Genomic DNA, 26,606 nt, shown 5'->3' with positions numbered 1-26,606 from the left:
GTGACAAAAGATTGGGAAGAGATAGTTTGAAGCCATTATTTCTTGTTGTATTTTAATATAATCATAACATCATAATGGCAACAGAATTGACTCTTCACGCATGTTGTACATTTCAGAAAGAGGATGCACAATCATCATTCTAGAAGACACTATTCCAGAACATCCAATGGAACCTTTTCCTTTTCCTTTTCCAGTAGAAAACCCTACCCAGGAAATTTACCTTCTGTTAACCACGAAATCCCTCTCTGAAATGGCACCAAGTGCATTTTATATGTGCCTTCGCTATTATAAAAAGTGCTCAATATAAAAGATACATCGTGAAAAATGCACTTAAACAGTTTTTCTGTTAAATAATTTATAACACACCCTCTCATTACATGAATTACTCAGTAATTAAAATCCTTAACCCCATAAATGGCCTCCACCTCAACATTACTCATGCCAACCACTTACTCAAACACCTACAAATCAGACACTCAGTCACTGAATCCCCATCAGTCAACATTACCTGGGTTTCCATCCAACTTTTAATGGGAATTCTGATCACACAATCGGAAATCCTGAGTGGAAATGTTTAAAATTCCCATAAATCTTCTAAATCGAATAAGAAATACATTTTCTACAGAAGGATGGATTAACTCCCCATTTGCATAGGGTATGAAGCAAATAAGGCAGATGGGTTTATTGGCATTAAATTGAATTTGCTAAGACTGTATGACGTGTTTCCATTAAAGTTTTGAACCCACAGCTGTTCACAACTCCTCCCTTGATTAGAGCATTGTCCATTTTTCAATTTCCAATTGTAATTCGCACAGACTTGCATTTCTTTCAGCCGAATTTTCATAAATGTACTTAAAATATGCGAAGGCGTTGGATGGAGACCCATCTTATAGCTCTATACCTTTCTCCCTCCAATTCAGTCTTTCATCCACTCAGTAGATCTCTCTTTTCTCATCAAGTCCACTCTCAACCAGACAACTCAGCAGAGATGTCAGCTAACTCGCTACACAGACATATACATCAACTTTCTATCCAGGTAGCTCTGCTTTTAACATTCTCAATTTCCATGTTCATTCTTAGATCTTATAAATCTTATAACAATGGGGCAGCTTTGATATAACCCTTTACCTCTCCACAATTTCACCTCAAGATAGTCCTTCCCAAATCACATTACAAATGATCCTTTAATACTGCCTAATGCCACTGCACATTTCTTGACTTCACTATCAGTGTTAGAGGCCAGTAACCTTTAAACTCTAACAGTGACCTTTAAACTCCAACACGAGATGGTTAGATTATTTAGGTGTTCATTCCAGTTTTACACTCTATTCTCTATGGTTATTACCAAGGCTGATACCCAGTGCTAATGAGCACACCAAGGTAACCTGAATACCGGAAAGAACTGCACCCCTCTAACCCTGGACTGTCCAACATGTGGTGTGTGTGTCCTGCCACTAGTTGACTGTGAGCTGTGCGCAGGACTTGGCTTTTCCGACAGTGAAGCGCACCTCCCCACTCATGTCCTCGGAGGTCTTCTTAAAGGTGAGCTTATGGACAGCGCCCTGGGTCTCCAGTCGGACCTCGGAGCTGTTCTGGAGAGTCTCCCCATCCAGTGTCCACACTGGGGTCTTCAGCAGGGGCATTGAGAGCTCACACTCAAAACAAGCCTGATCTGGAGCAGTCACCTCCACGTCCTCCAGTTCCCTGACCAGCAGGATAGATTGACCTGAGTGTGTGTGAGAGAGAGTGAGAATGTGTGTATGCATGTATATGTGTATGTATGTATGTATGTATGTATGTATGTATGTATGTATGTATGTATGTATGTATGTATGTATGTATGTATGTATGTACGCATGTGTGTGCATGTGTGTGTGTGTGTGTGTGTGTGCATGAACATGTGTTTTTACATATGTGTGTGTGTGTGTGTATGTGTGTTTGTGTATGTGTATGTGTTTGAAAGTGAGAAAGGATAAGAGAGTGTGAGGAAGAGTGAAAGAACATTGGGATGGAAGCAGAAAGAGTGAGAAAGACATCAGACTACAGAGGAAGACTCCAAATACTATAACAGAGAGCCAGAGTACAACCATGAGGACCTAACTAACAATAATCACTGATGTCATTGTCTCACCTTCCACCAGCAGCTTAGCAGTTGAAGTGTGCTCCCCGACCTCCACACTGTATGTTCCCTCGTCCTCTAGCGCCACCTGGTGGATGACTAGCCTACGGCAGCAGCCGTCGCTGGTGATCTCCATGCGGTCTGAAGTCTCCAGCTCAGTCTGGCCGCAATACCACGTGGCAACACAGCGCGGTGTGGACACGGTGCACTCCAGGATGACGCGGTGCTTCTGCAGGGCCGTCCGATCACGCAGTGGCTTCACTATGGAGGCAGGGCGGTCTATGGGGAGCAGATCATGGGAGATACACAGAATATTACAGCGCTTTCACACTACTGACAGGAAATAGACTGGCTGGAAGAACAGACATTGAATAACAATGACAGCAGCTATACTGGCTAGTATAATCAAATAATTTCAAAGCTGTAGAAAAAAGTGCTGTAATAACATCGCTTTCTTGAAGACATATACATGGATAACAGCATATGAAGTGAAACCTCTACTTCTTCTATTCTAACTTTGGTAAACACTTTAAGGAGAGGGTCGACAGAAAAACACATTACTATTTCAAATAATAAAAACAGTTACCCTCCACTTCCAGACAGGCGATGGATTCCAGCTGCCTTGCAACAAATTTGATCTCTCCGGTGTCCTCAGCTGTCACGTTGCAAATCAGGAGGAAGTGTTTCGTTCCTACAAATTACCCAGAACACATTTCTTGTCAAATACACAGACTGACATTTCATCAGTGTTCATGTCTATAAATAGCATGTTTTCATAGATACCCCGATGAGCAGTATTCAGGCCAGAATATTTGTCTAGCTTAACGGACCAGGTAAACACATGTGTGTTGAGGTGTACCCTGCTGGTTGAAGGTAAGTGAGGGCTGGTATAAGCTTTGCTTTAATTTTATTTATGTGTAAATTGCTGCAAGAGGTCAACATGACCCAACAATGCACCGAATCGAAAGAAGGCTTAGATCAAAGTACAAATGTAAAATTAACTAATGTGAAATAGTTATATTTTCCACCCAATTACTTGTTACTCAAGTTGATTATAGTGTTAGATACTAAATCACTGTCTTACAGGCTAGTATAGGTGAGATCTGAATACTAATGGTTGGTTGTCAGTATATCAAAATCAGCTGTGAGGGCCACTGACCTTCCCGTCGGATTTTGATGGTGCTGGTGGGCTTTAGTTTGTGCTCGTCTTTGTACCAGTCTCCAGGGACGTCCTCCAGGGACAACTCACACATGAACACGGCATTCTGGTCCTCCTGGATGTGCAGGTCCTCTATACCCTGGATGATCTCCAACGCATGCTCTACAAGATCAGGATTAATTATTCATTGATATAAAACCATTAGTTGATGACCATGATCGCATCTAGTATTTCCATGGCAACCATTGGAACAAGGATAAACTCATTGTGATTTCTGGTCCCTTTAGCCATTTTCTTAATCATTTTTAATATTTATGGTAAAATACTTGAATAAAAATATCACATGACATCTGACATCAAGTGAAGGGACTAATGAAGTATTTTATTATTAGCTGCAACACCCTATTCAAACCACAAGGGGGCACACAAATACCCAAGTTCTTCAACTGCCTGAGGAGGATATGGAAATTCAGTCTAACCAGAGAAGGTGGGATTTGTCAAAGTATTTGTTTTATGGATTGAATGGTAATTTGTTTCATATAATATAATTTAGGCTACATGATCTTGCAAGTTTCAGGATGAATGCAATATGCCAAATATAAAATTTTGTGAGCAACTGCTGTCAAAGTAACCAAAACATATTTCCTCGTAAGTAGTAGCATCTCCTCGTCCAGGGGTTGGATGTATAGGGTGTTATTCAGTACCATAAATGTTGGGTTGGATAAAGAGGGTGTTATTCAGTGCCATACATGTTGGGTTGGATAAAGAGGGTGTTGTTCAGTACCAAAAATGTTGAGATTACAGAAGGTGCTGAGCTCCCCGATTTCACACTTGTAGCTGCCCGAGTCGCCAATGCTGGACTCCAGGATCTGCAGGAAGCGTTTCCTCCCCATGGAGTAGATTCTGTGGTTCTTATCTACCTTCAGCTCCATGTCGTTCTAAGGTGTTCATTTGCACAAAGATTAGATAAGAGTTTAGAGAACTTTTAGAATTTTAGGAAGTTGGAAAATGAGACAGCAGCGAGTGAATGCTGTTTTATTTGGTTTACATGGTTGCATATGTTCCTATATGCTGAAATAAACAGCTTATCTGAGTCTTACCCTGAACCATTTCGCGTCAACGTTTGGTCTGGACAGCTCACACTCCAACGTCACAGGTGATCCCTCCTCAAAGCTGAGATCCGTGAGCTTCCTCAGGATGGTCACCGGGGGTTCTAAATCATCGGGAAGAGGAGAGAACACTCAATCAAACTCAATTTGTGCGATTCATTAAGAGTATATGCTGACACAAACTACCTCAGTGATACCAAACTCAATTTGTGTGATTCATTAAGAGTATATGATGATACAAACGACCAAACTTTGAACGATGCCTCGTTGCATTCATAAGCATGAGCTAACAGGAAATATATTTTGGTATTCCATTTTCAATATAATATAGCATGTTCAATATTAATCAAAACAGAAACAGAATCAAAATATGGGCGAGGCTTGTATCAGAGAGAATATATCAGAAGCCATGCTGTCCGACCCTATCCTTCTCTATCCTAATATAGGACATAACACGTACATTAAGTATGTGAAATAGCTCGTCCATTTGACATCCCAGATCATTTCTATTTGTTCTGCCACCTTCATATTTTAAACACGTACAGACTACTGCATACATAGCCTCTGAATCGAGTAGTCTTAAATAGCCCTGCAGCAGGTCTGAAGTCATGCATGTGCGATGGGTAAGGGGTTGTGTTACCCTGACAGACGTCATGCTATTGTTTTGACCTATGACAAGCTACTGTGGAATGGGACATGCTGTGCGACTCAAGCTCTGGCGATGAGCTCCGTGGCTTAGAGGCGTTATCACGGGAGCCTGGATAGCAGCAGCCTCTTCAGTAAATCTGGCCTTGGTCTATCACTCATGAGCATCTCTTAATGCTTCAGGGATCGCCAGAGCTGGTAACCTTATCTGTACGCAGCGCTGTCAATCACACTGATTATGTTTGAGGCTAGCTTGGAGGTACAGAGAGAATGGTACTGGACATGTAGGCTGACAGTGCCATGATGCTGTCTCTGTCTATCTTGATTCATGGTCCATACCAGGTCCAGAACAGAGTGTCATTCTAATCCTCACTGGATCACTGGATTGAAATTTACTCCTTTGTCATTCTTGAATCTGATTACAAACATTTGACACGTGTCACGTAATTGCAATTTAGATCAGTTGATGTGACTTTTTTTCTTTGAATTTCTTGGATTTGGACTTTACATATTTATTTGACAGTGTCAATGAGGGCAGTGTAAATTGCTGGAAAATGCTTCCATACCTTTCACCTGCAGTCGGGCCGAAGTCCTCAAGCCGTCTGATGAGAAGACGATGGTGCCGGTGTCTTCCAGACTGAGGTTGGACATGGTGAGGCCGTGGACACACCCATTCATGCTCACCCTCCAATTGTTGTTGGGCTTGATGCGAAGACCGTCCTTCTGCCACACACCCTCGACGTCTGCGTGGGACAGCTCGACCTCGAAGGACGCCGTCTCGCGCTCAAATGTCTCCATGTCCTTCAGGCTCTTACGAAGGAAGACTTTCCTCGCTACAGAAAGTAGAGGGCAGGAAAAATTAGCAATCAGCACGGTATCACCATGGACAGAGGTCATTCTCTTTGGCTGAGTGGGTGGGTTACACGTTGGCCAACGTTGGAGAGCCCCATTCATGGAGAACGTTGAAAATAAACTAAGTAGATCAACGTTTGGTCCCAGTACACATTTGCCAGTGCCTCAGCAGACTTGTTGAATGGCCAAGCAATGGCCAAACGTTCTGCGTTAAGCTACAGACAAGCACATTGGTGTAGTTCTGAAGGTCCCTTCAAAAACTCAAGCTTGATGTCTCAATAATTCAATATCTTGAAAGGTCCCTCTTTGTGCCTAGGTCACCATCTGATTACTCTTTCAGCAGATTACGGGAGTGTGTTCCTGTTCTATTGCACTCATTTGTTCCTGCCCTCTCCCCCCCCCCCCCCCCCCCCCCCCCCCCCCCCCCTCTCTCTCTCTCTCTCTCTCTCTCTCTCTATGACAGGAACATACCAGCTTTTCATCAGTCTGGTTACACTCACGCAGGGCTTTATCCATCTGCCCACGCAAGGTTTATTTCTATGGATGATAGCAGCGGCAGCCTATATGCCCACTGCCAAGGTGAGGATAGCAGTGTATGCTTCAGCTGACGTGAAAAGCTGTCTAAATTCCTGGGCGGACACGACAGAGAGCCGGACTCTGACCACAGATAGGAGCTGAAGCTGGAGTGCGTCAGCACCAGACCTGGGCTGGATTGAGGCCGGAGTCAGTGGTTCTAAGAGATCCCTCTTTAACCTTAACCTGAGAGAACACCAGGGGATGACAGAGACACAAAGCAGGCAATGACAACTGACACTGTCACAAATTTAGGACACTGTCCCCGACCCTGTCCTCGTTAGGTTCCTTAACATTGTGATTCGTTTTTCAGCCAGTTTCCAGTACGGGTCACAATCCAACCGGAGAGTTTAGTTCAAAGACTACTTGAACTATACTACTCTACTTGTCTGTAAATGTGTATTCAAGGATCATCTAGCTCAATTACAATTCAATTTCCCCACTGTAACTCAATTTCCCAACTCTCAACAGTAATAGTATATACTTGAACCCATTTATAAACCCACAAAAAAAGGGTAATTTTCAATCGAAACTCTCCAGAGAATAACCAAGGCCGAGCCTGGTTGAAAAACTCACGCTCCACGTTGAGTTTAACCTGTGTCCGATCATGCAGGGTCTCGCAGCGGTACGTCCCCCGGTCGGACAGGCCCAGGTTGTGTACGGTGAGTCTGCGCTTGCGTCCGCTCTGGGACAGCGTATAGTGGACCCCGGTCTGGATGACCACGCTCTGCCTCATCCACTGCACCTCCCCAGTCTCCAGGCTGATCTCCGTCTCCAGGGTGGACTCCCCAAACTCCTCACCCTCCACTGGCTCCGCCCGCTTGGTGAACAGAATCTGGGCCTCTGGACAAGCCAATGAAAACACATATACACTGTCAAAGAAGCAATACGAATTCGATGTATATTTCTTCATAACGTTTCTGTGAAGCCTGTCTTTCATGACATTCAGTGACTAACTGTCAATATACTGTATGTCAATATAGTTTCTAAAACAAGGAGATGCAAGTAGATGAGTTTTCTTCCCTAAATTATTGGATCAATAATCAACGCTGCAGTAAAGTCAAGAATGTAGTTTTCAGGTTTCGCCATTACAGCCAAGGGAAAAGTCCTTCTGCATAGAATACTGTAGAATACCTGTAATAACATCATCAAGGTAATCCGATGTTGCCTTACAACCTTAAATGATGAATTTATAGAATGTCACAATAAATTCACAAACACAACAACTGTTTGCCCCTGATATAGCAGACCACATAAATGGTATATGATGTTCCTCACTCACAACTCAAACACAATTTTCAGTTAGTCACTGCACACTCATTGCAAACCAACTTTCAGTTAGGAAGTCTCTCTGAGTAAGTAATTTTTCAAACATTTCACTAGTTCAAGAGATCCTGAGTTGCTTCCAACCTTGAATCTTGAGGCTGGCTTTGGAAGTGACCCCCTCGGACTCGGCGGTGATCCTGGCTGAGTCCAGTATCTGGCAGCGGCGGATGACGAGTGTGTGGCAGAGGCCGTTCTGCGAGACGACGAAGCGGTCACCCGACGTGATGGGCTCGTTGTCCATCAGCCACACCACCTCGGCGTCCTCGGGTGACACCACGCACTTGAAGGTGGCGTCATCACCCTCCAGAACCGTGGTGTTGTGCAGCTCCGTCACAAACTCCACCTCACGGGGCACTGTAAAGAGGACACGGGGCATGTCATTAAGGGCGTATGAGAGTGTGTATGTGTGTTTGTGTACATGTCTGTGTGTGTGTGTGTGTGTGTGTGTGTGTGTTTGGGGGGGGGGGGGGGTTGGGGTTGAATAATGGTTGAATTGTAGTCATATATTTCCCAACGGTTATAGAACATTTTTTTTGCATGAAATGCTAATCCCTAATTCAGAGTTGATCAGCTGAAGACTTTATTGGATTCTCGTTAAACGACACACTTACGCTCCACTCTGATGTAGGCACGGGTGCAGTCGTCTCTGGACTCGCAGCTGTACTCGCCGGCGTCCTCCTTGGTGACGCGGTGGATGGTGAGGCTGCGCTCCAGCTCGTTGGCCCGGATGGAGAAGCGGCGGCTGGGGATGACCTCCTCGCCGTCCTTCAACCACAGGACGTCCGCCTTGGCCTTGCACACTTCACAGCGCAGGGTGATCATGCCATCCTTGTAAGCCACGGTGTTGTGCAGGGACTTTGTAAACTTCACTCGCATCTCTGACACAACAAGGAGAGAAGGAGGGTTCTGTTTTAGCATTTTTGTGAACAGCATCATCTCCAAGACACCTTGTACAGTATAATTCTAGCAGAACCCATGACAGCAAAACCTGCAAAGGGTCAAAGGTTAACTTTCATCATCAGTGTCTCAGCGCCATCTGCTTTGTAGAGGGATCAGTGAATAACAGTCACAGTGTGGTGTCTTTTCTAAATACCAGGACAAAGCTTGTCTGTCTATCCATCAATGCTCTTCCCAAAAGAGTGGTATCTGTGTTTCTTCAGTATGGTATAAGCCACAGAAGGGAAAGAAAGATTTGGTTCTTGTAAAGTTCTCCCACCTTTCACCAGCAGGCTGAACTGCATCTCATCCGTGCCGACATCACACGTGTACTCTCCGCTGTCGGACCTCCTGAGCGGGTCGATGGTCAGGTAGTGTGTTACGCCGTTGTAGCCGATACGGTAGCGCTCGTTGTTGACCTCCGTCCAGTCCTTCATCCACTTGACCACAGGCTTCTCTCGTGAGAGCACCACGTTCAGAGTCACACCCTCACCCTCATATCCTGTCACTTTGTTCACTTCCTCCTTGTTCAGGATGGTGATAGGAGGTTCTAAGGGAGAGAGCATTGAGGATATTTACATAAGGAATACGTAAGAACTTAAGACATGACAAAAGATTATATTAAGTATAGCAAGCCCAGGTGAAAAGTATTCCACGTGATCAAGTTATAACTTTAAAATGATAGAATTTATAGAACTTTTTTTATCATGGTCAAAAGCACCTAATTTCAATCTGTGTTTTTGAAAAACAACCTTTAACATTCCCTACAAGTATGCTTTATTTGGAAAAGGTCATATGTTGTCATAAGAAAAGACCCAGCTCTCATGATGACTGGTTTCAAACGTGCTATGTATCTACCTTTCACTCTGACAACAGTCGCCATCTTATCATTGACGGCATCGCACATGTATTTCCCTGAGTCTGAGGATTTGATGTCAGTGATGATGAGTTTCCTCAGGGTGCCGTAAGTCTCGATGTGAGTTCGCGAGTCCTCGACCAGTCGCTTCTCGTTACAGTACCACTCCACTGGGGCGTTGGCTCGTGACACCTCGATGGCGAGGATGAGGTCATCTCCTGATACCATTTCCTGGTATTCCGGGTCATCCGAGTTTCCCACGATGGTCACTGGAGGCTCTGGGGAGGAGGCACACAACAGTTGGCTTGGAGACTCTGAATCTCTTGAGCCACAGAAGAATATAATCTATCTGTCACTAAATCTCCTTAATCTAAGACCATTTAGTTACACATTATAATTGAAATTCTCCACACCTTCCACCTCATGGATTTGTTCATGGATCTGTTATATCTTTCTCTATATCTTCATATATAGGTGCAGAAATCAAAGAGTAACCAAGCCTGTACCTTGCACCTTAACCATGAATGTGATGTTGTCATCCAGGACGTCGAGGAAATACTCTCCTGAATCTTCCAGGTCTACGTTGAGGATGATAAGCGAGCGGAAAGCGCCTTCCTCCTCCACACAGAATCGCTCGTTCTCCTCTAGCCTCTCTCCATCTTTGTACCAGCAGGCTTTGCCACTGGCCCTTGAGAGCTCGCACTCCAGCTCAACGTCATCAGAGACCACGCAGTTGTGCTCCGTCTCAATCTCCTCTTTCCGCAGGATCTTCACCGGGGCCTCTGAAAAAAGTTACCCATCTCTCATTTAGATGGTCTTTGTTACAGGAGACAGGATCTATAAGACAAGTTCTTTAAGAGTTTTATAATTCTGGAAATATTTTCTTAATAGGTAGACCAGAGTTTAAAAAAACACAGAGCACAGACATTGATCAAATGTAAACCTCTACTGCATGCTGCTTGGAATAACTGTGACTGCTGTTTGAGTAAAGCAGAGAGTACTATCTTAAATGTTAGACGCTTCCTCAACATGTATTGGCTGTTTGTCTTTGAAACTGTTATGCTGAAGATGTCGAAGGTCTCACGTTTGACGTTGACTTTGAAATCAATGGCATCCCCCCCGGCGTCACAGGTGTATTTCCCTGAGTCCTTTCCTGAGGGCGAGAGGATGGTTAGCCTGCGGATGAGGCCTTCTTCGGTCACGGTGACATCGCCGTCCAGCTCCAGCTCCACCCCGTCCTTTAGCCAGCGCACCTCAGCGTTCTCACGGGACACCTCGCACTCCAGCACCAGGGGCTCCCCAGAGACCTGATCCACCACACTCTTCGCCTGCTTGGGCCTAGTCAGCTGGACAGGAGGTTCTGAGAGACATGAAAATGTAGGAAAGGGGCTCTGAAGGAGAAGGGGCTTAAAATATTAACAATTCATAACATTTTTCTGTGTGAAATGTAACTAAAAAAAAAAAAAAGAAAGAACAACAAATCATGAGACTTCACAGCTAATTCATCACAGTAAGGACTTGGTGGTGTGTTTGAAGAATAACAAATTATGTTTATAATGTTCATTAAATGATGTGTTTTATGTATTTTTTTTGCAATAAGCCATGTGGCTGAAGAGGTCCATACAAGTGTCCAGTGACAGCCACCGTACCTTCAACCGTCAGCAGGAAGGTCACTGAGTCATCTGCACTCTCGCAGAGATACTCCCCCGTGTCCTCCGGACAGGAGCAGGGTATGACCAGCCTCCTGTGAGCCCCGTCCACCTCCAGGACCAGCCCGTCTGCCTCGTCCACCTCCAGGCCGTCACGGAACCAGCACACCTCCGCCTTAGCGCAGCTCAGCTCACAGCTCAGCTCCACCCGCTCCCCTGCCTGCCACACCATCTCCACCTCCGACTCCCGGGGAGAGACGAAGCGCACCGGAGCAGCTGGAACACCACAGGGACAATCAACGTTAATGAACAGCAGAGATGTGCATCACTTTTCATGATAGACTCGGAGAGCATGACTGTACATTGTAAACAAGCAAAAATATTATCAATATATGGCAACATAGTCAAATGGACTCAACGATTAATTGATTGATCGATTCATTCATTCATTTGTTCATTCATTCATTCATTCATTCATTCATTCATTTCTTTCATTCTGCATTCAGTATCATGTATCAAGTGTCATGGCTGGCCAAAATGACATAACTGTATTCATCTTGACAAGATCTACTCTTACAGTTGTTTTCCCTGTTTAAAAAGTGCAAAAAAAGTATATATATATATATATACAGTGGGGAAAATAAGTATTTGAACCCCTACCGATTTCGCAAGTTTGGCCACTTGCAAAGAAATGTGTGATCTATAATTGTAATAGTAGGTGTATTTTAACAGTGAGAAACAGAATATCAACAAAAAAATCCAGAAAACTGCATTTTATAACATTTATGACTTAATTTGCATTTGATGCAGAAAATAAGTATTTGAACCCCTAGCAAAACATGACTTAGTACTTGGTGGAATAACCCTTGTTGGCAAGCACAGATGTCAGACTTTTCTTGTAGTTGGTCACCAGGTTTACACACATCTCAGGAGGGATTTTGGTCCACTCCTCTTTGCAGATCCTCTCCAAATCCTTAAGGTTGCATTTTCAATGGGAGGGAATGAGGGAATGAGGTTCAAGCCCAATATTCCACATTTACATGGCCCCATCCATAGTCCCCTCGATGCAGTGGAGTCGTCCTGTACCCTTGGCAGAGAAACAGCCCCAAAGCATAATGTTTCCACCTCCATGCTTGACGGTGGGGATGGTGTCATATTCAGCATTCTTCCCCCTCCAAAGGCAAGTCGAGTTGATGCCAAAGAGCTTGATTTTGGTCTCATCTGACCACATCCTGTCTCCCAATCCTCCTTAGAATCATTCAAGTGTTCATTGGCAAACTTCAGACGGCCCTGTACATGTGCTTCCTTGAGCAGGGGGACCTTGCGAGTTCTGCAGTACTTCAAACCACTACGGCGTAGTGTGTTGCCAATGGTTTTCTTGGTGACTGTGGTCCCAGCTGCCTTGAGATCATTCACAAGCTCCCCCTGTGTAGTTCTGGGGTTATTCTGCACCTTTCGGATGATCACCGATACCGCACGAGGGGATATCTTGCATGGAGCCCCAGACCTAGAGCGATGGACAGTTGTTTGGTGTTGCTTCCATTTACGAATAATCGCACCAATAGTTGTCTGCTTCTCACCAAGCTGCTTGCCGATGGTTTTGTAACCCATTCCAGCCTTGTGCAGGTCTACAGTCTTATCTCTGACGTCCTTGGTCAACTCTTTGGTCTTGCCCATGGTGGTGAGGTTGAAGGTGTGAAGTATGATTCTTTGGACAGGTTTCTTTTATACACGTCACCAGTTGAGATCAGGTGTACCTTGTTAGGCCTAATGAGGACTAATCTGTGTGCTTCTTAGGCACATAACTGGTCATTGGGAGCCAGAATTCTTGCTGTTTGCTTGGGGGTTCAAATACTTATTTTCTGCATCAAATACAAATAAAGTCATAAATGTTATAAAATGCAGTTTTCTGGATTTGTTTGTTGATATTCTATTTCTCACTGTTAAAATACACCTACCATTACAATTATAGATCACACATTTCTTTGCAAGTGGCCAAACTTGCGAAATCGGCAGGGGTTCAAATACTTATTTTCCCCACTGTATATATATATATGTAATACCCCTGCTGCTGATGATGCCTCGTACCTGTGACACTGAGCTGGAAGAAGACAGAGTCTCCGCCTGTGTCGCACACATACTCTCCAGAGTCCTCTTTGAGACCGCAGAGAATGGTGAGCCTCCTGTAGGGGCCCTCGGAGCTGACCCGCACGTTCTCGCTCTCCCGGACCTCCAGGCCGTCCTTGAACCACCGGGCCACTCCGCTGGAGCGAGACAGCTCACAGTTGAGCACAATCTCCTCAGAGAGGTACCTGTCCAGGTGGATGTCATCCTTAGGGTCCACGATCATCACTGGAGGCTCTGTTGAAAATAGAGAAGATTTAGATTAATGTATTCCCCTCTCTACCCTTGCCTGACTGCCACACACCTACCTCCAGCCACTGAACATTTGCACTAAATTGTTCATTGTATATATCTATTCATGTTAAATTGTTGTCATATCCATATCCATCGTACTTATATCTTATCATGTCTCCTACCTCATTTATAACTTTATAACTTCTACTGCCACCTTCACCTGTACTTCACCTGCACTTTACATATATCTATTTCACATCTGAACTATTCACCTTTATTGCTGCTCATGTTCTTACTGCTCATACCACTTATATCTTATGTCATACTGTATATACCCTATTTATCTATTTTTATATTACCATTTGCACATACTCTGCACTCTTCTACTTTGCACTTCTGGTTAGATGCTAACTGCATTTCGTTGCCTCAGTACTTGTACTCTGTGCAATGACAATAAAGTTGAATCTAATCTAATCTAATCTAATTTACCTTTTAGCTTAGTTTAACCATGTTTAGTTGACCATAGCTTGGTTTCAATTGATTCATTTGACTTTAGTTTAGTTTACCTTAGTTTAATTTTGGTTTAGTTCAAGATCCCGCTGCATCCAGGTACCTTTAATGTTGACGGTAAAGGACATGCTGCTGTCTCCGGCATGGCAGGTGTATGTCCCAGCATCCTGGAGGTCCGCCGACCTGATGATCAGCCTCCTCATGACGCCCTCGGCCTGGACCGTGACGATATCACTCGCCTGCACCTCCACTCCGTCCTTTGTCCAGCGAGCTGCGGCGTCCGGTCGGGTCACCTCGCAGTACAGGACCACGGGGTCCAGCTCCATGGCCGTCTTCACGCAGTCCTCCTCTGGGATCTCTTTAATGGTGACAGGGGGGCCTACACGGGAACAGGAAGGGGCACAGGTTGGAAGAAGAGCAGGAAAGAGTTGTAAGGGTAAGGATTTCTGAATCTGTAAATGTGGTCCATCTTTGTGCGCGCCTGTGTAAGCGCTTTGCAAGCTGGACATGCATTTGAGTGATGACTGTGATTTTTTTCAGGGTGGAATTCACGGGTTGGGGTCATCAGGTTATCAAGGAGAAATTCAATTAAATTAGTTTGAGTGCCAGAGTGATGGTGTCTTGTTTACACCCTGAAACCAGTCACACACAAAAACACCAAAAACACTTTTTGTATTGCATTAAATGAGCGCTTGTGTTTTGTTTTAGTTTCAGTTTAACAATTTGGTTAAAGGCAATGAATTGGATGGGTTTGTAGTGTTTTGCCTCCACAGTTCACATAACATATCTGACAAAGCATTAGTGGAAATCAGCTGCAAACATGTTTTATGGAGATGAAGAGGAATATTTGATTAATCTAGTCCTGTCCAAATAGAATCAGTGCTTCCTTACAGACATTTGCAGCTGACCAACCACAGCATTTCGCATTTTCTGAGCATGCTAATTTCAATTTCAGTTTCATGTAACAAATGAATGATCAAGATGATGCTTTAGGGCAAAGAATGTTAAACCATTTGGAGGAACAGATGCACAGCTTCATCCACGCCATCCCAAGCCCTAGTTGTTTTCTTCAGTCAAAGCAATCAGTGGTTTAATGATGTGACGAAAAATAACAAAGTGAATTAGTCCTTTCTTGTCACCTGTAATGTCGACCTGAAACACACTGACATCATCACTTGATTGACAAGTGTACATCCCGGCGTGGTGGAAATCGGCAGACTGAATGACCAGGGTCCTCTGGTTGCCTTGTGCCTGGATCTCCACACCGTCCTGCACCACAACTGGCTCTCCATCTTTAAACCAGTGGACCTCAGCGCTGGGGTCTGAGACGCCACACTGGAGGGTGATGGAGTCGCCCCCCTCTACGAATTTGTTCCTCTCCTTCTCTGGGACGGCTGCAAACATCGCTCGGCCAGCTACGGGTGATTGGTTAGTTTGGACAGTTGGTCTGCTAAATAGTGATCACACTGTGTCACATTCAAATATCACATCCATTAAATAGAGAATATAAACGAATTGTTGACAAAAGGAGAGAGATGACATGCATTTAACAGCTGAAGGGTGAGCTGGAGGAAGTTGGTCAAAGAGGTGCAAAGGAAATAAGAGAAAGTCCACACTTTCCAGGTGAACATCTGATGGTCACAACGCCAGGAATACTGCCAGTCACTGTGTGGACATGCTCTTTTTCCCTGTAATGTCCTACGCCTGACTCCTGACATGGCTGTGATGTGCACCCTATCTCTGCCTCTCTACAGTTGTTTGGAAGTCAGTCAGTAAAGCAACTCTAAGACTTCTTTCATGAAACATATGAAACAGTGTGGATGCAATTGAATGGAATATATGTAGAGGATCCACTTTTGATCCTGTTGAGGATAATTACATTTAATTATGAATAGAGGAGTGGGTCCTGTTTAACATCTCACCTTCAACCTCCACGTTAAATGTAAGAGTATCGCCCAGGGCCTTGCAGGTGTACTCTCCTGAGTGGGAGTATTCTGACGACTGAATGACAATCCTCCTCATATTTCCCTCTGATTGGATGTTCAAGCCATCCTCCATCTGAAGCTCCACCCCATCCTTGAACCACCGGACCTTCGCAGACGGGTGTGACACCTCGCAGTAGAGGACTATGGGGTCTCCCATCTCCACCTTCTTATCTGTCTCCAGCACAGTGAGAGGGTCGAACTTCACTTCACGTGCTGCAGAGATACACAAAATCTAAGTGCTTTCCAGTCAACACTTCCTGTGGACAATTTACACTTCCTGTGGTCAGGTTTTTGTACATACGTTCAACTTGTAGAATAGCGGAATCTCGGACCCCACTGGCGATGAAGGTGATCTCCGCCCCGTTGTAAATGTCTCTGACACTGCGGATGTGCAGGGAATGCTTCTGCTGGTTCTGGCGGAGAGTGAAGTTCTCGCTGTCCTGCAGCTGGGTGCTGTTCAAGAACCAGGTGCCAATCATGGTGGCGGACAGCTCGATGGAGAACACGGCATCGTCGCCACCGGTGACCACCACATTCGTCAGAGGGGTCTTTATCTTTGGGCCAGGCACTGGAGAACCAGACCAAACACAGAGATGATGTCTGTTAACTTTTCCTTTGTTATGACAATATGAATGTCAATACGAAAAACAGAGAATTGTTTGGGTGGCATAAACTTGCACTTCTAAAACAACTATGCAAATTATGATGAAACCTGAAGAAGCTTGGTGATTTCGTCTTTGATCCAAGGTTACGGTTTTGCAGATAGTCAGGAACTCGGGAAAGTGTTCAGCAAGAGATGTTTTTATTCCAGCGCAAACTGAACAATCAAACTTGCATACCACGGTATGCGAGAGAAATCTTTCAAAGTATTCGCAGAGACTCACGTCTCTTATACAATACAATTCACATGTAAACAATAACATTAGGTATGGGAGGGGAAAGATGTGTCTGGGGGTAGGTATCAGAACTGAAGGGATGACTGCTAATTAATCTGGTTAGGACTCTCACCCTAATTTAATAAATATGTCTGTCCCACACAGTTCGGCAATCAACTAGCTGGCTTCATACAAAGGATCAGGATGCAAGCTTGATGGCTCTGGCTGGTTTCAGACAAATGGCAGGAACCAGACCTAATGGGTCTGGCTTTAAGACACCCAGGGATTAAGGTAGGGCTGTAGGTTGGCCATTTGTGCATACTAAATATCTATGACAAATATCGATTATAATGAAATCTAACAAACCAGAGGTAGTGAATTACCCTTAGAAACCCTCTGAGGCAAGGAGAGTGTAAGGTACGACTGATGACTTACTCCAGATGCAGACCTACTGCCCTGTTTTCCAGAACAGTCCCTAACATCATTACATGTATTATGTGGCGCGCTCACTAAATGGCACAATCGCTAAATTCATAATTGGGCAGTCTGGATAACATAAGCCATGATGTATCTTTCTCCTTGTGACGCTTACCGAGTCGGATCACCTTGGGGAACTCCACGTGTCCACTGCGGCCGTACTTGTTGACACAGCAGACGCGGAAACGGTAGTCGCCCTCGCAGGGCACGCTTTCGCCCAGCACTTCCACCGATGTGGTCGCTTCCGTGCTAAGGCACTTGCGCCACTCCTGCGAGCCCACCTCCTGCCTCTCCAGCACGTACACCGTCTTAGTGCCCTTCTGCAGGTTGGGAGCTGGCTCCCAGGACAGCACGGCGCCGTTGGCTGTGTGGGCGTTCATATTCACCCCGACCGGGCACGGGGGGGCACTGTGTCGGGCAGCTAACAGGGATAAATACAGGAGAGGATTTGGAAAGATTCTTATTACATTTACATATACATTTACATTTGTTGAAGGACGTGTATTGTGTGATAAAATTGAAATGGGTTGGAATTTAAGATAGGATAAAAATCCGAATCCTTCCAAATTGGAAATTGTATTGTATCCTCAGGACATTATATTCCCATTGGACTCAATTTCTTGCAAATAAGACAGCTGAACTGATGAATTATGGTTATGAAAAAATTATCTTTTCTTCACCTTTGACCTTGAGCCGTGAGGAATTCTTGGATCTCCCTGCTACAAATGTGATAGTCCCTGAATCCTGGTACGAGGTGTTGACGAAGACCAGGATATGTGTCCTGCCAAACGATTTGATGATCGTCTGGTGAGTCTCTCGTAAATGGGTCCCATCTTTGTACCAGTAAACCTCCATGTCCTCCTGGTCCACCTCTACACAGAAGGCAGCATTCTCCCCTTCCAGAACCTCCAGCTTCCTGGGGAGTTTGCGGACGATGGTGCCTACACAAGAAAAACAGGATGGCAAAGACTTTGGATAACTGACTTCGTTATTAGATTTTGGAAAGTGTATTGAGAAAGATTATGATCAGGGTTATGAGGCAGTTCACAGATTGTTGAACTAGCATTAGTTGACAAGTCTATCAAAAGTTTGAATATTTATTAAATAGCTTCTGACAATTTGTTCACTATCAAAATAGACTATTGAAGCAAAGTTTGTTTTGCCCTCTGTTGGTGATCTGATCGCAATAGGACAGCTTTAAGTACAGGTGTGAATGCACCCAAGACACAGTGAGGATGCATTGAGATCTGATCGCTCAGACCACATTTGGATGTGGTCTGGGACAACAAAGACAAAGAATCGCCTACTCAACTAACATTGTCTGCGTAAGCGGAAGTATGTACTCAAAGCTGGCTTTCTCTTTGATGTCGGAATATTTGGAAAAGCCTATATAGATATATATTACTAATGCGTAAAAGTTGATTTGGTCAATTTGGTGCATTTCTCAAATCATCCTTAACATTTTGAAGTGAATTTCTCTAATTTCCTAAATTTCCCTCGGGATTAATAAAGTATCCATCTATCTATCTAAAGAATTTGTACAAACTGCACCTGCAAAAGCCCATAACTCACTGAAAAGGCTTCATGTCTCAAAAGTCCGTGAATAAGTCTTTAGTCATTGTGTTTAACCAAGACAGTCAAATGCTGTCAATATAAAATTGTATCCTGGAAATGTATTCCTTATTTCAAAATTAGCTTTTTGCTGTATATCATATGTAAAAAAATCAATGTTTGTATGACAAGTAATTTAGGAAATATTCAAAAGATACCATGTCACTGAAACTGCATATGGTGATAACTTGTTTAACCCATTTGCATGTCATGATTTACACAATGAATAGATACCAAGATATTTTGAGGGATCAGATTAAACAGCAGACGATTGTACATACCCTTTTGCATGGATGTGCAAAAGTACTTGCAAAATAACTTGCTTTTATGATGTACACAGGTGATTAGAGGATATGGAGGCTGAACAAACAGTTTTTAGAATTTTAATTCTTATCTGAGATATTTACCAAAAGAAATTGAAAAGCCCATAGATTAATTACAAGTACATCAGACATCTTGGGCGATTTTGTTTGTCTGAAATATGCCAAGGTATAGACCCAGTCTGTGTTGATTTCTTCTTCTTCTTTTAATTTCCGGCAGACTAGGCACAAGAAAGGCATTGCTGCCCTCCACTGGTAAAAAACTAAAATGCTTTGATTTTGGTCTTTGTAAACTGACATTTTTTATTTACATATAGAGCAGTGAAGTCATATCCGATCACAAGTGGTCACATGTGGAGGCGCTTGGTGTGAACGGACGTACCTACAGCTGTCCACTTGTGATCAGATCACCCAAGGCAAGTGTTAATGCCAGGTGTGAACAGGTCCTGTGTTTACCTTTAACCGAGAGTTCTGCGATACTCTTCCCCCCGTCTGCCATTTCACAGAGATACACTCCATCATCGTCCACCCCGATGTCATGAATGGTGAGCCTCCTCCTGGTACCCCTCTGCTCCATGTCGTACTTGCTGTTGGGGTGCAGACGCTGGTCCTCCAGGTACCAGGAGATGGGGACGGAGTCCTCGGGGACCTCGCACTCCAGCACGGCCACGTCCCGCTCCCGTACCTCCACATCCCTAAGTCCCCGCTTGAACCGAACCGGCGGCCCTGAGCAGACAAGCAGAAGCAAGGCCATGTCATGCGCGTGAAGAATACACAGCAGTACTTGTGGCTAGAAAGAGGTCAACATTTTGTATAATGTAGTATAGTATAATATGGCATTAAAAAAAGTTTTCAGCACTTTGGCACATTTCTAACTGCCAACACGTTGCTGGTGTCTCTACACATTTGCCTCATCCAAAGACCTTGTAAGTAGGTGAAGGCGAGGAGGGGTGGCAATGCATGCATGTTAAAAACAAGTGCTAACAAAGATCACTGGAGATACAGCACAGAATCTCTGGAAGGAATTAACAGAGAAACACAACATAAACCTACACAAGGTGACTATATCAAAATAGTAAATAGTGTGTTATAAATCCCCTTTGAGCAGATCTTTTTGTTAAATCTTTGCCGAATCCGAACCGGCAGGTCCTGTGATGAGCAGAGGAAAAGCCAGACACGTTTGCTAAGAAACATCAAAGGGGATACAGCACAGACTCAGACGTTATCTCTTCAAATAACCTTGAAAGCATGTTGATGGAGTTAGACCACTGTTCTGTATGCGCAGCTCTGCCCTGTGATGTGATGAACATTACATTGTAATAACAACTACACAGCAACACTTTTGGTCAGAAAGAGGTTGACATTTAGTATAAATGTGTTTCAGCAGATTGGTATATCACAAGTGACTGCACTTGTACAATGTTTACCTCATTCAAACACCTTGTGAGTATAGGTGTGATAAGTTGAGTTACCTTCTCACAAAAAAATGAGTTAAATTAAATTTAGTATGAAAAGGTCAATCTTTTAGCTTTTTTAGCTTAAACACAAAACAGATTTGTGCTAGTGGCAAGCACAAAGAACATGTGCACCCAAGGAAATGTAAAACTTCAGTGATGGCCTTATATGGATTAAAAATAAAACATGTTGGCAAAAGAAGCTGTAGAACACTTCAAATAACTGACATGGTCTCTTCTGTAACACCCCCAAATGGACAATGAGTCATTTCTCAAGATTGCAAAGCTGAGATAGCCTTTGAAATAAGGAGAGACATTTCACACTGGGCAATTACTTACAACCTACTTACTATAAACTCAAGTGTATTTAAGACTGCTTCAGACTTGTTCCCTGTGACAAAGAGGCTGGAGCGAGGTTGAACAAATATATTCACCCTGACATGCAGGTTTCTGCACCTTGTCTAGCCTCTCTCGTCACTCACCCCGAGGTGTTTAGGCTTTCATTAACCACATAGTCATGCCGTGAGGTAGACACTAAATTTAGCCATGTATGCCAGCAGGCAGCCAAAAACTGTCGAGTGTGGTCACTTGAAAAAGGAGTGTCAATACAAAAATTTTACAAAAAAGATTGGGTTCAAACACACTCAGGATTGATTTTTATATACTATTTGTGCTTTCTGTTTTCTGTTTATGTTGAGTTTCTCGGATAGTTCCTTCTGGGGAGTTCACTCATATATGCTCTAATGTAATCTTGTTTAGACATGCCAACAAATGAGGACACTTATGTTGACTGTTGACTGTAAGGCAAGAGGACATGATTCCAAATCCAGAGCTCCAACAGGTATTATGATATCCCTGTTTACTTCCTCTAAAAGTCACAAACATGTTGCATTGATTCACAGAGTCAAAATGACAAAGTATGGCTTAACATCCGCCTTTGCCGTTCAGTCAGATGGGCTGAGATTATCTGTAGGTGTGAATGAAAGCAGCTCTAATTCAAATGTTGACGTCAATTAGAAGTGACGAGTCCATGACTTCCAGGAATTTGCTCTGTGCCGACACAAGCCAACCTATAGAGTACGTTTAACGCCCCTAGGAGTCCCACGGGCGCTCCTCAGTTAATCAACACACAGAGTCTTTGTGAGACGGCACCAGATTACGAATTAAGAGGGGTATGCATGCAATAGATGCCTCTGAGACAGGCAATGGCAGCTGAGTCTCTGAGAGTATTAGAATAAAACCATTACCAATTATAAGAGTCAACTCACATAATCCGTGCATTTTAATAACGTGCGCTAACAAATACCAGTGAAGTTATAGCACAGACTCGAAAAATATCGCTCCCTAAAAGCATGTTGATGTGTTTAGAGTAGACCATTGTTCTGTATGAGCAGCTGAGCTGATTACACTGTAATGTTTATTACTAAATTATTACACTCATTTATGATTACACTAATCATTTACCCAAAACTTTATGAAATAACAAATAACTGAATTGTATTTTGAATTTACAGTTATTTAGGCCTACTGAATGTACAAACTATGTTGACTGATAATGTTAATGTTAAGTTTTGTTGACTGATAATGTTATATTACCATTACGGGAAATAAGTCTGAAGCAGTCTTAAATACACTTGAGTAAGTAGGTCGTAAGTAATGGCCCAATGTAAAATGTCTCTCCTCATTTCAGTGAAATCTTTTAAGGAATTAACTCATAATTGAGTAACGTTAACATACCTTTCACAGACAGTTGTACGGCGCTTAGGGTGTTGCCGAGTGCATTGGATGCTGCACATACGTACAGGCCAGAATCCTGCTGCTTGCAGTAGAGCACCTTTAGTGTGAAGTAGCCCTCCCGGTCCTCAAATATCATGTGACGTCTGCCGATGTCCAGGGGCACCCCGTCTTTCTTCCACACTATCTCAGGCTTTGGCTTCCCTGTCACATAGCAGCGGAACTTGGCATGCTTCCCCTCGGACACGGCAAACTTCTTGGCCTTGGCCACGTTCAGCAGCGGCTCCTTGCTGTGCTTGGCCATGTGGTGCCGGTCTTTGGAGTGGGACGACGAGGGAGACCCCGGTGTTGGCGTAGAAAGGCCGTTAGCATAGCCGTTAGCGTAGCCGTTTTGCATTTTCTCCTCCCGAGTCTCAGGCACGGGCTCCACCAGAAGCACAGCGCCGGCCACCGTCTGGCCATGCTCATTGGCCGCCCGGCAGGTGTAGACGCCTCCGTCGGGTGCCCGTGTGCGGAACACCTTCAGCTGGTACCAGCCGCCGTCCTGCTCGCACACCCGGAAGTGTGAGCTCTCGAAGATCTCCTTCAGCCGCTTGCCGTCCTTCTCCCAGATCACCTCGGGCAACGGCTCCCCCGTCAGCTTGCAGGAGAAGGCGGCGTCCTCGCCCCGGTCCACACGCAGCGAGAGCGGCTTGATGAGAAAGCGAGGCCGGTCGCGGTTCTCAAAATCCAACTCCTTTTGTTGTTGTTGTTCCGCCTTCGGGTCCCGTTGTAGTTGCTGCTCAGGCTCTATGTTCCCGTTCTGCAATGGTTGTTGCTGTAACTGTGACTGTGGTTGAGGTGGTGGCACAACCAGCACCTCCTGCGACTCGTTCTCCACCTTTAGCATGGCAGCTGCACAAGTCTCCCCGATACTGTTCTTGGCCTTGCATATGTACTGCCCGCTGTCTTCGGCGGTCACACAGGAAATGCACAGGAAGTAGGCCTTTCCCTCCTGGGAGATGCTGTAGCGGCCCTCAGAGAGGAGGGGCACATTCTTCCGCTCCCACACGACGTCGGGCTGGGGGTCTCCTCCGATCTGGCACTTGAGTTGGGCATCCATGCCGTCACGGACCGCCACAGGGCGGGGGTAGCCGAGCACACGGGGGGCTCCGCCAAACACATCCATATCTGCCTTTGTGTTGGGCACTTCCTCTCTCTCTTTCTCTCTCTCTTTCCCTCACTGTCTATGCCTCAGGCTGCAGGAATGTTGCTATCACTCAGACAATGGCACCTTCAGCTTCTCATCTATCACATGCCACACTGAGGAGAGGGAAACAACAGCATCAACAGCTTAGAGCAGGGCACACGTCTTACATCTGAGTGACCTCACACATGCACTTAACATGTCATCAGCGTATCATCATTATCATAATACAGAAATATGCTAACACATCATAACACAACACCAGGTTCTGGTACAAATCTGGCCCAGACGATGCATTCAACCTTATCATCAAAGCTTATCATCATAATCATAATACATAATATATTGTCACATGATCATTTCAGGGCAGACAAATCGTATTCCACACAGCAACTGAAGGAGGAATGGATCAGGCCTAGGAAGGTCTGGTGTGGGTGTTATACATCAATGCCAGATCAGGAGTCAGCTACTTACTTTGCATCTAGCATTAATCAATAGATACAGCATCAGAAGTCGAGGCATCATGTGGACTAATGTGGTACCCAGACCTGTGTTTGTGTTTTGTTTCTGGTGTAGCTGATTAATGATTAATGAACCTGTCAATGGCATTGCTTCCATACATAGTTATTGTTTACTTTTTGTTTACTTAGTTATTGTACTTTACTTTTCCTGACTTAAAATCTCAGCTAGTTCACATAAACCTATTCTGGAATATACAGTGGGCCACAATAGTTTTTACAGAAAATGTGCTTACTGTTGCTTACAATTTGAATTTCTAATATTTTGAAAAACTTTCATACTAATCAAATCTATCTCCATGATGGGAACAGCAGTTAAACATAAATTAAGCTTCCAACCAATAAGTGTGAAAAACACCGTTACTTCTCCCACATAACAGATGTCCCAGGACAGTTCATCAATTCCAAACCCAAATCCTGAGAAGTGATAACCCAGATATCGCCTCAGTGCTGGTGGAGCCTAGCCTCCACAGCTGGTGCTGTAGCTCAGCGGGGAAGCATTCAAAATAGTCTGCCCAAATAAAGACGCACTGGCAGCCAAAGAGAAAAAGAGGAGAAATCTCACCCACTGGGGCCGCACACCTGTGCTTATAAATGCAAATAGTCCTGAATAACAACACATACACACATGCAAACACACACACACACACACACACACACATGCAAACACACACCCACACACACACACCAAATACACAATCTGTTTCATCTCACCTACTGCATTTGAATGTGATATCATTCTGAAATGTCAAATAGCACTGAGTGCAATGCCACTGGAGTTTTAGATTACAACATGAGTCAAAAGGATTTTGTGGTTTAACATTGTTTGTGACTAAGACTGTGTGGTGTTTGGATGCACTTCTATGGTTGTCTCAAATGTGCTGCTATGTTGAATCAGATGCCGACCAACCAGCCTGGATGATACCAGCTGCTGGATTGGCCTTGTAAATGTTTCTAGAAAAAAGATCTATTGACATCCTCTGACAGTGAAAGCTCTCTTGTGCAATCATTTGTGCTTTCAGCTCCACATGTCTAGGACTACACACACACACACACACACACACACACACACACACACACACACACACACACACACACACACACACACACACACACACACACACACACACACACATATATATATATATATATATAGATATAGATATAGATATATCTTGAATGTCCAGTTTTAGAGGTGTACACTTTAAAATATACCAAGAAATTACCTGATAGCACAGTAAAGTATTCTAGTATACAAGTGCACTTAGAGACGAAGGCAAGGACGAACTTTTACAAGAAATAACTGAAGTCAAATTTAGCCAGAGTTAGAATGTCAGTGGGAAGTCCGGTTTGAACAAAGCTTGTCCTAGGGGAAAAACCAGAGAACTAAACTTACCCAGGAGACTCGTCTGTTACTCTACTCCCTCTCTCTGCTGAATTGAGGACTTGCCAAAAGCTGCTCTTCACAGTTTCCTCCAGAGGTTTAAGAGGAGATTGACCCTTCTGTCTGTGGCTCTCTTTCAAGAAGGTTGATCCTTGACCTTAGTATCAGTCGCTGTAGCTTGGCGGCCCTCAAACAGTCAGTCTGCTGAAAGAATTAGAACTGTGGACAAAAGAGTTTGTTGTCTGGTCGCCGAAGCTTTTTGTCTCCTTTCTGCACCCTTACAAGTTCACACTCTCTCTCTCTCTTAGTTGTCGTGTTGCTCCACCAGCTGATCACCTTGTCCTCTTTTCCCTTCTCTTATGGCCCAGTCACCACTCGGTTCAGTGTGTTTGTGTGAAATCCCCCCGTCTACACGCCCCTGTTCCTCTGCCCTGTGTGTCCACACCGTCCTGGGGGGCTGGCGGGTGTGTGTTGCCAGCGATGGCTGCGTCACTGTACTCCCTTAAGTCACCCTAAGTGTCATTGTCATTGCAGTGGTCCATAAATGCATTTGCAGCTGCTAACTCCTTACCCCTCTATCCCCCATCCCCCACCTTCCCCACCCCCTAAAAATACCTCAGGCCTCGATGACAGGGCGGGGGAGATAAAATCAGCCCTTCCACTTGGTGCCCTACTGACTCTAAACATAGACCAGGAGCTTACTTGAGACCTGGCTCCAAAGCCCTGTTCCTGTGGTGGCATCCCCAGGCACTGTGGGGTCGCTAACGGCCCACGCGCTATCTGGGTTTCATGATAGCCGGCTGGCCTCAGACCCATGTCCGGGGTGGGGGGGATGTGGCTGTTGGAGATAACTGGTGACGGAGGCTGTGCAGGGCGCTTCAGCTCTCATTAGTGCTTGGCACACCGAGTCTTCACCCCCTCCACACACACATACACACACACACACACACACACACACACACACACAGGA

At 44.5% G+C, this 26,606-nt stretch overlaps 1 protein-coding gene across 1 annotated transcript; it reads right to left on the bottom strand.

The window, feature by feature from the left end:
- Positions 1-25: 25 nt before the first annotated feature.
- On the bottom strand, positions 26-26,206 carry obsl1a (obscurin like cytoskeletal adaptor 1a). Its single transcript, XM_031559059.2, has 25 exons — positions 25,649-26,206; positions 22,552-23,850; positions 19,817-20,086; positions 18,110-18,370; positions 17,545-17,850; positions 16,379-16,645; positions 16,015-16,290; positions 15,232-15,507; positions 14,196-14,471; positions 13,313-13,585; positions 11,225-11,500; positions 10,660-10,935; positions 10,082-10,357; positions 9,578-9,853; positions 9,000-9,269; positions 8,395-8,661; positions 7,868-8,137; positions 7,034-7,300; positions 5,599-5,865; positions 4,379-4,491; positions 4,063-4,216; positions 3,279-3,440; positions 2,706-2,810; positions 2,132-2,398; positions 26-1,726 (listed from the first exon to the last, which is right to left on the bottom strand). The coding sequence occupies exons 2-25, from the start codon at positions 23,714-23,716 to the stop codon at positions 1,455-1,457; spliced, it is 6,888 nt and encodes a 2,295-aa protein (XP_031414919.1). The 5' UTR covers positions 23,717-23,850; positions 25,649-26,206; the 3' UTR covers positions 26-1,454.
- Positions 26,207-26,606: the final 400 nt, after the last annotated feature.

This window comes from Clupea harengus, chromosome 21, assembly GCF_900700415.2.
Source record: "Clupea harengus chromosome 21, Ch_v2.0.2, whole genome shotgun sequence".
Taxonomy (NCBI): Eukaryota; Metazoa; Chordata; class Actinopteri; order Clupeiformes; family Clupeidae; genus Clupea; species Clupea harengus.
Note: the sequence above shows the minus strand (reverse complement) of the source record. Positions and strands in the feature narration are given on the sequence as shown.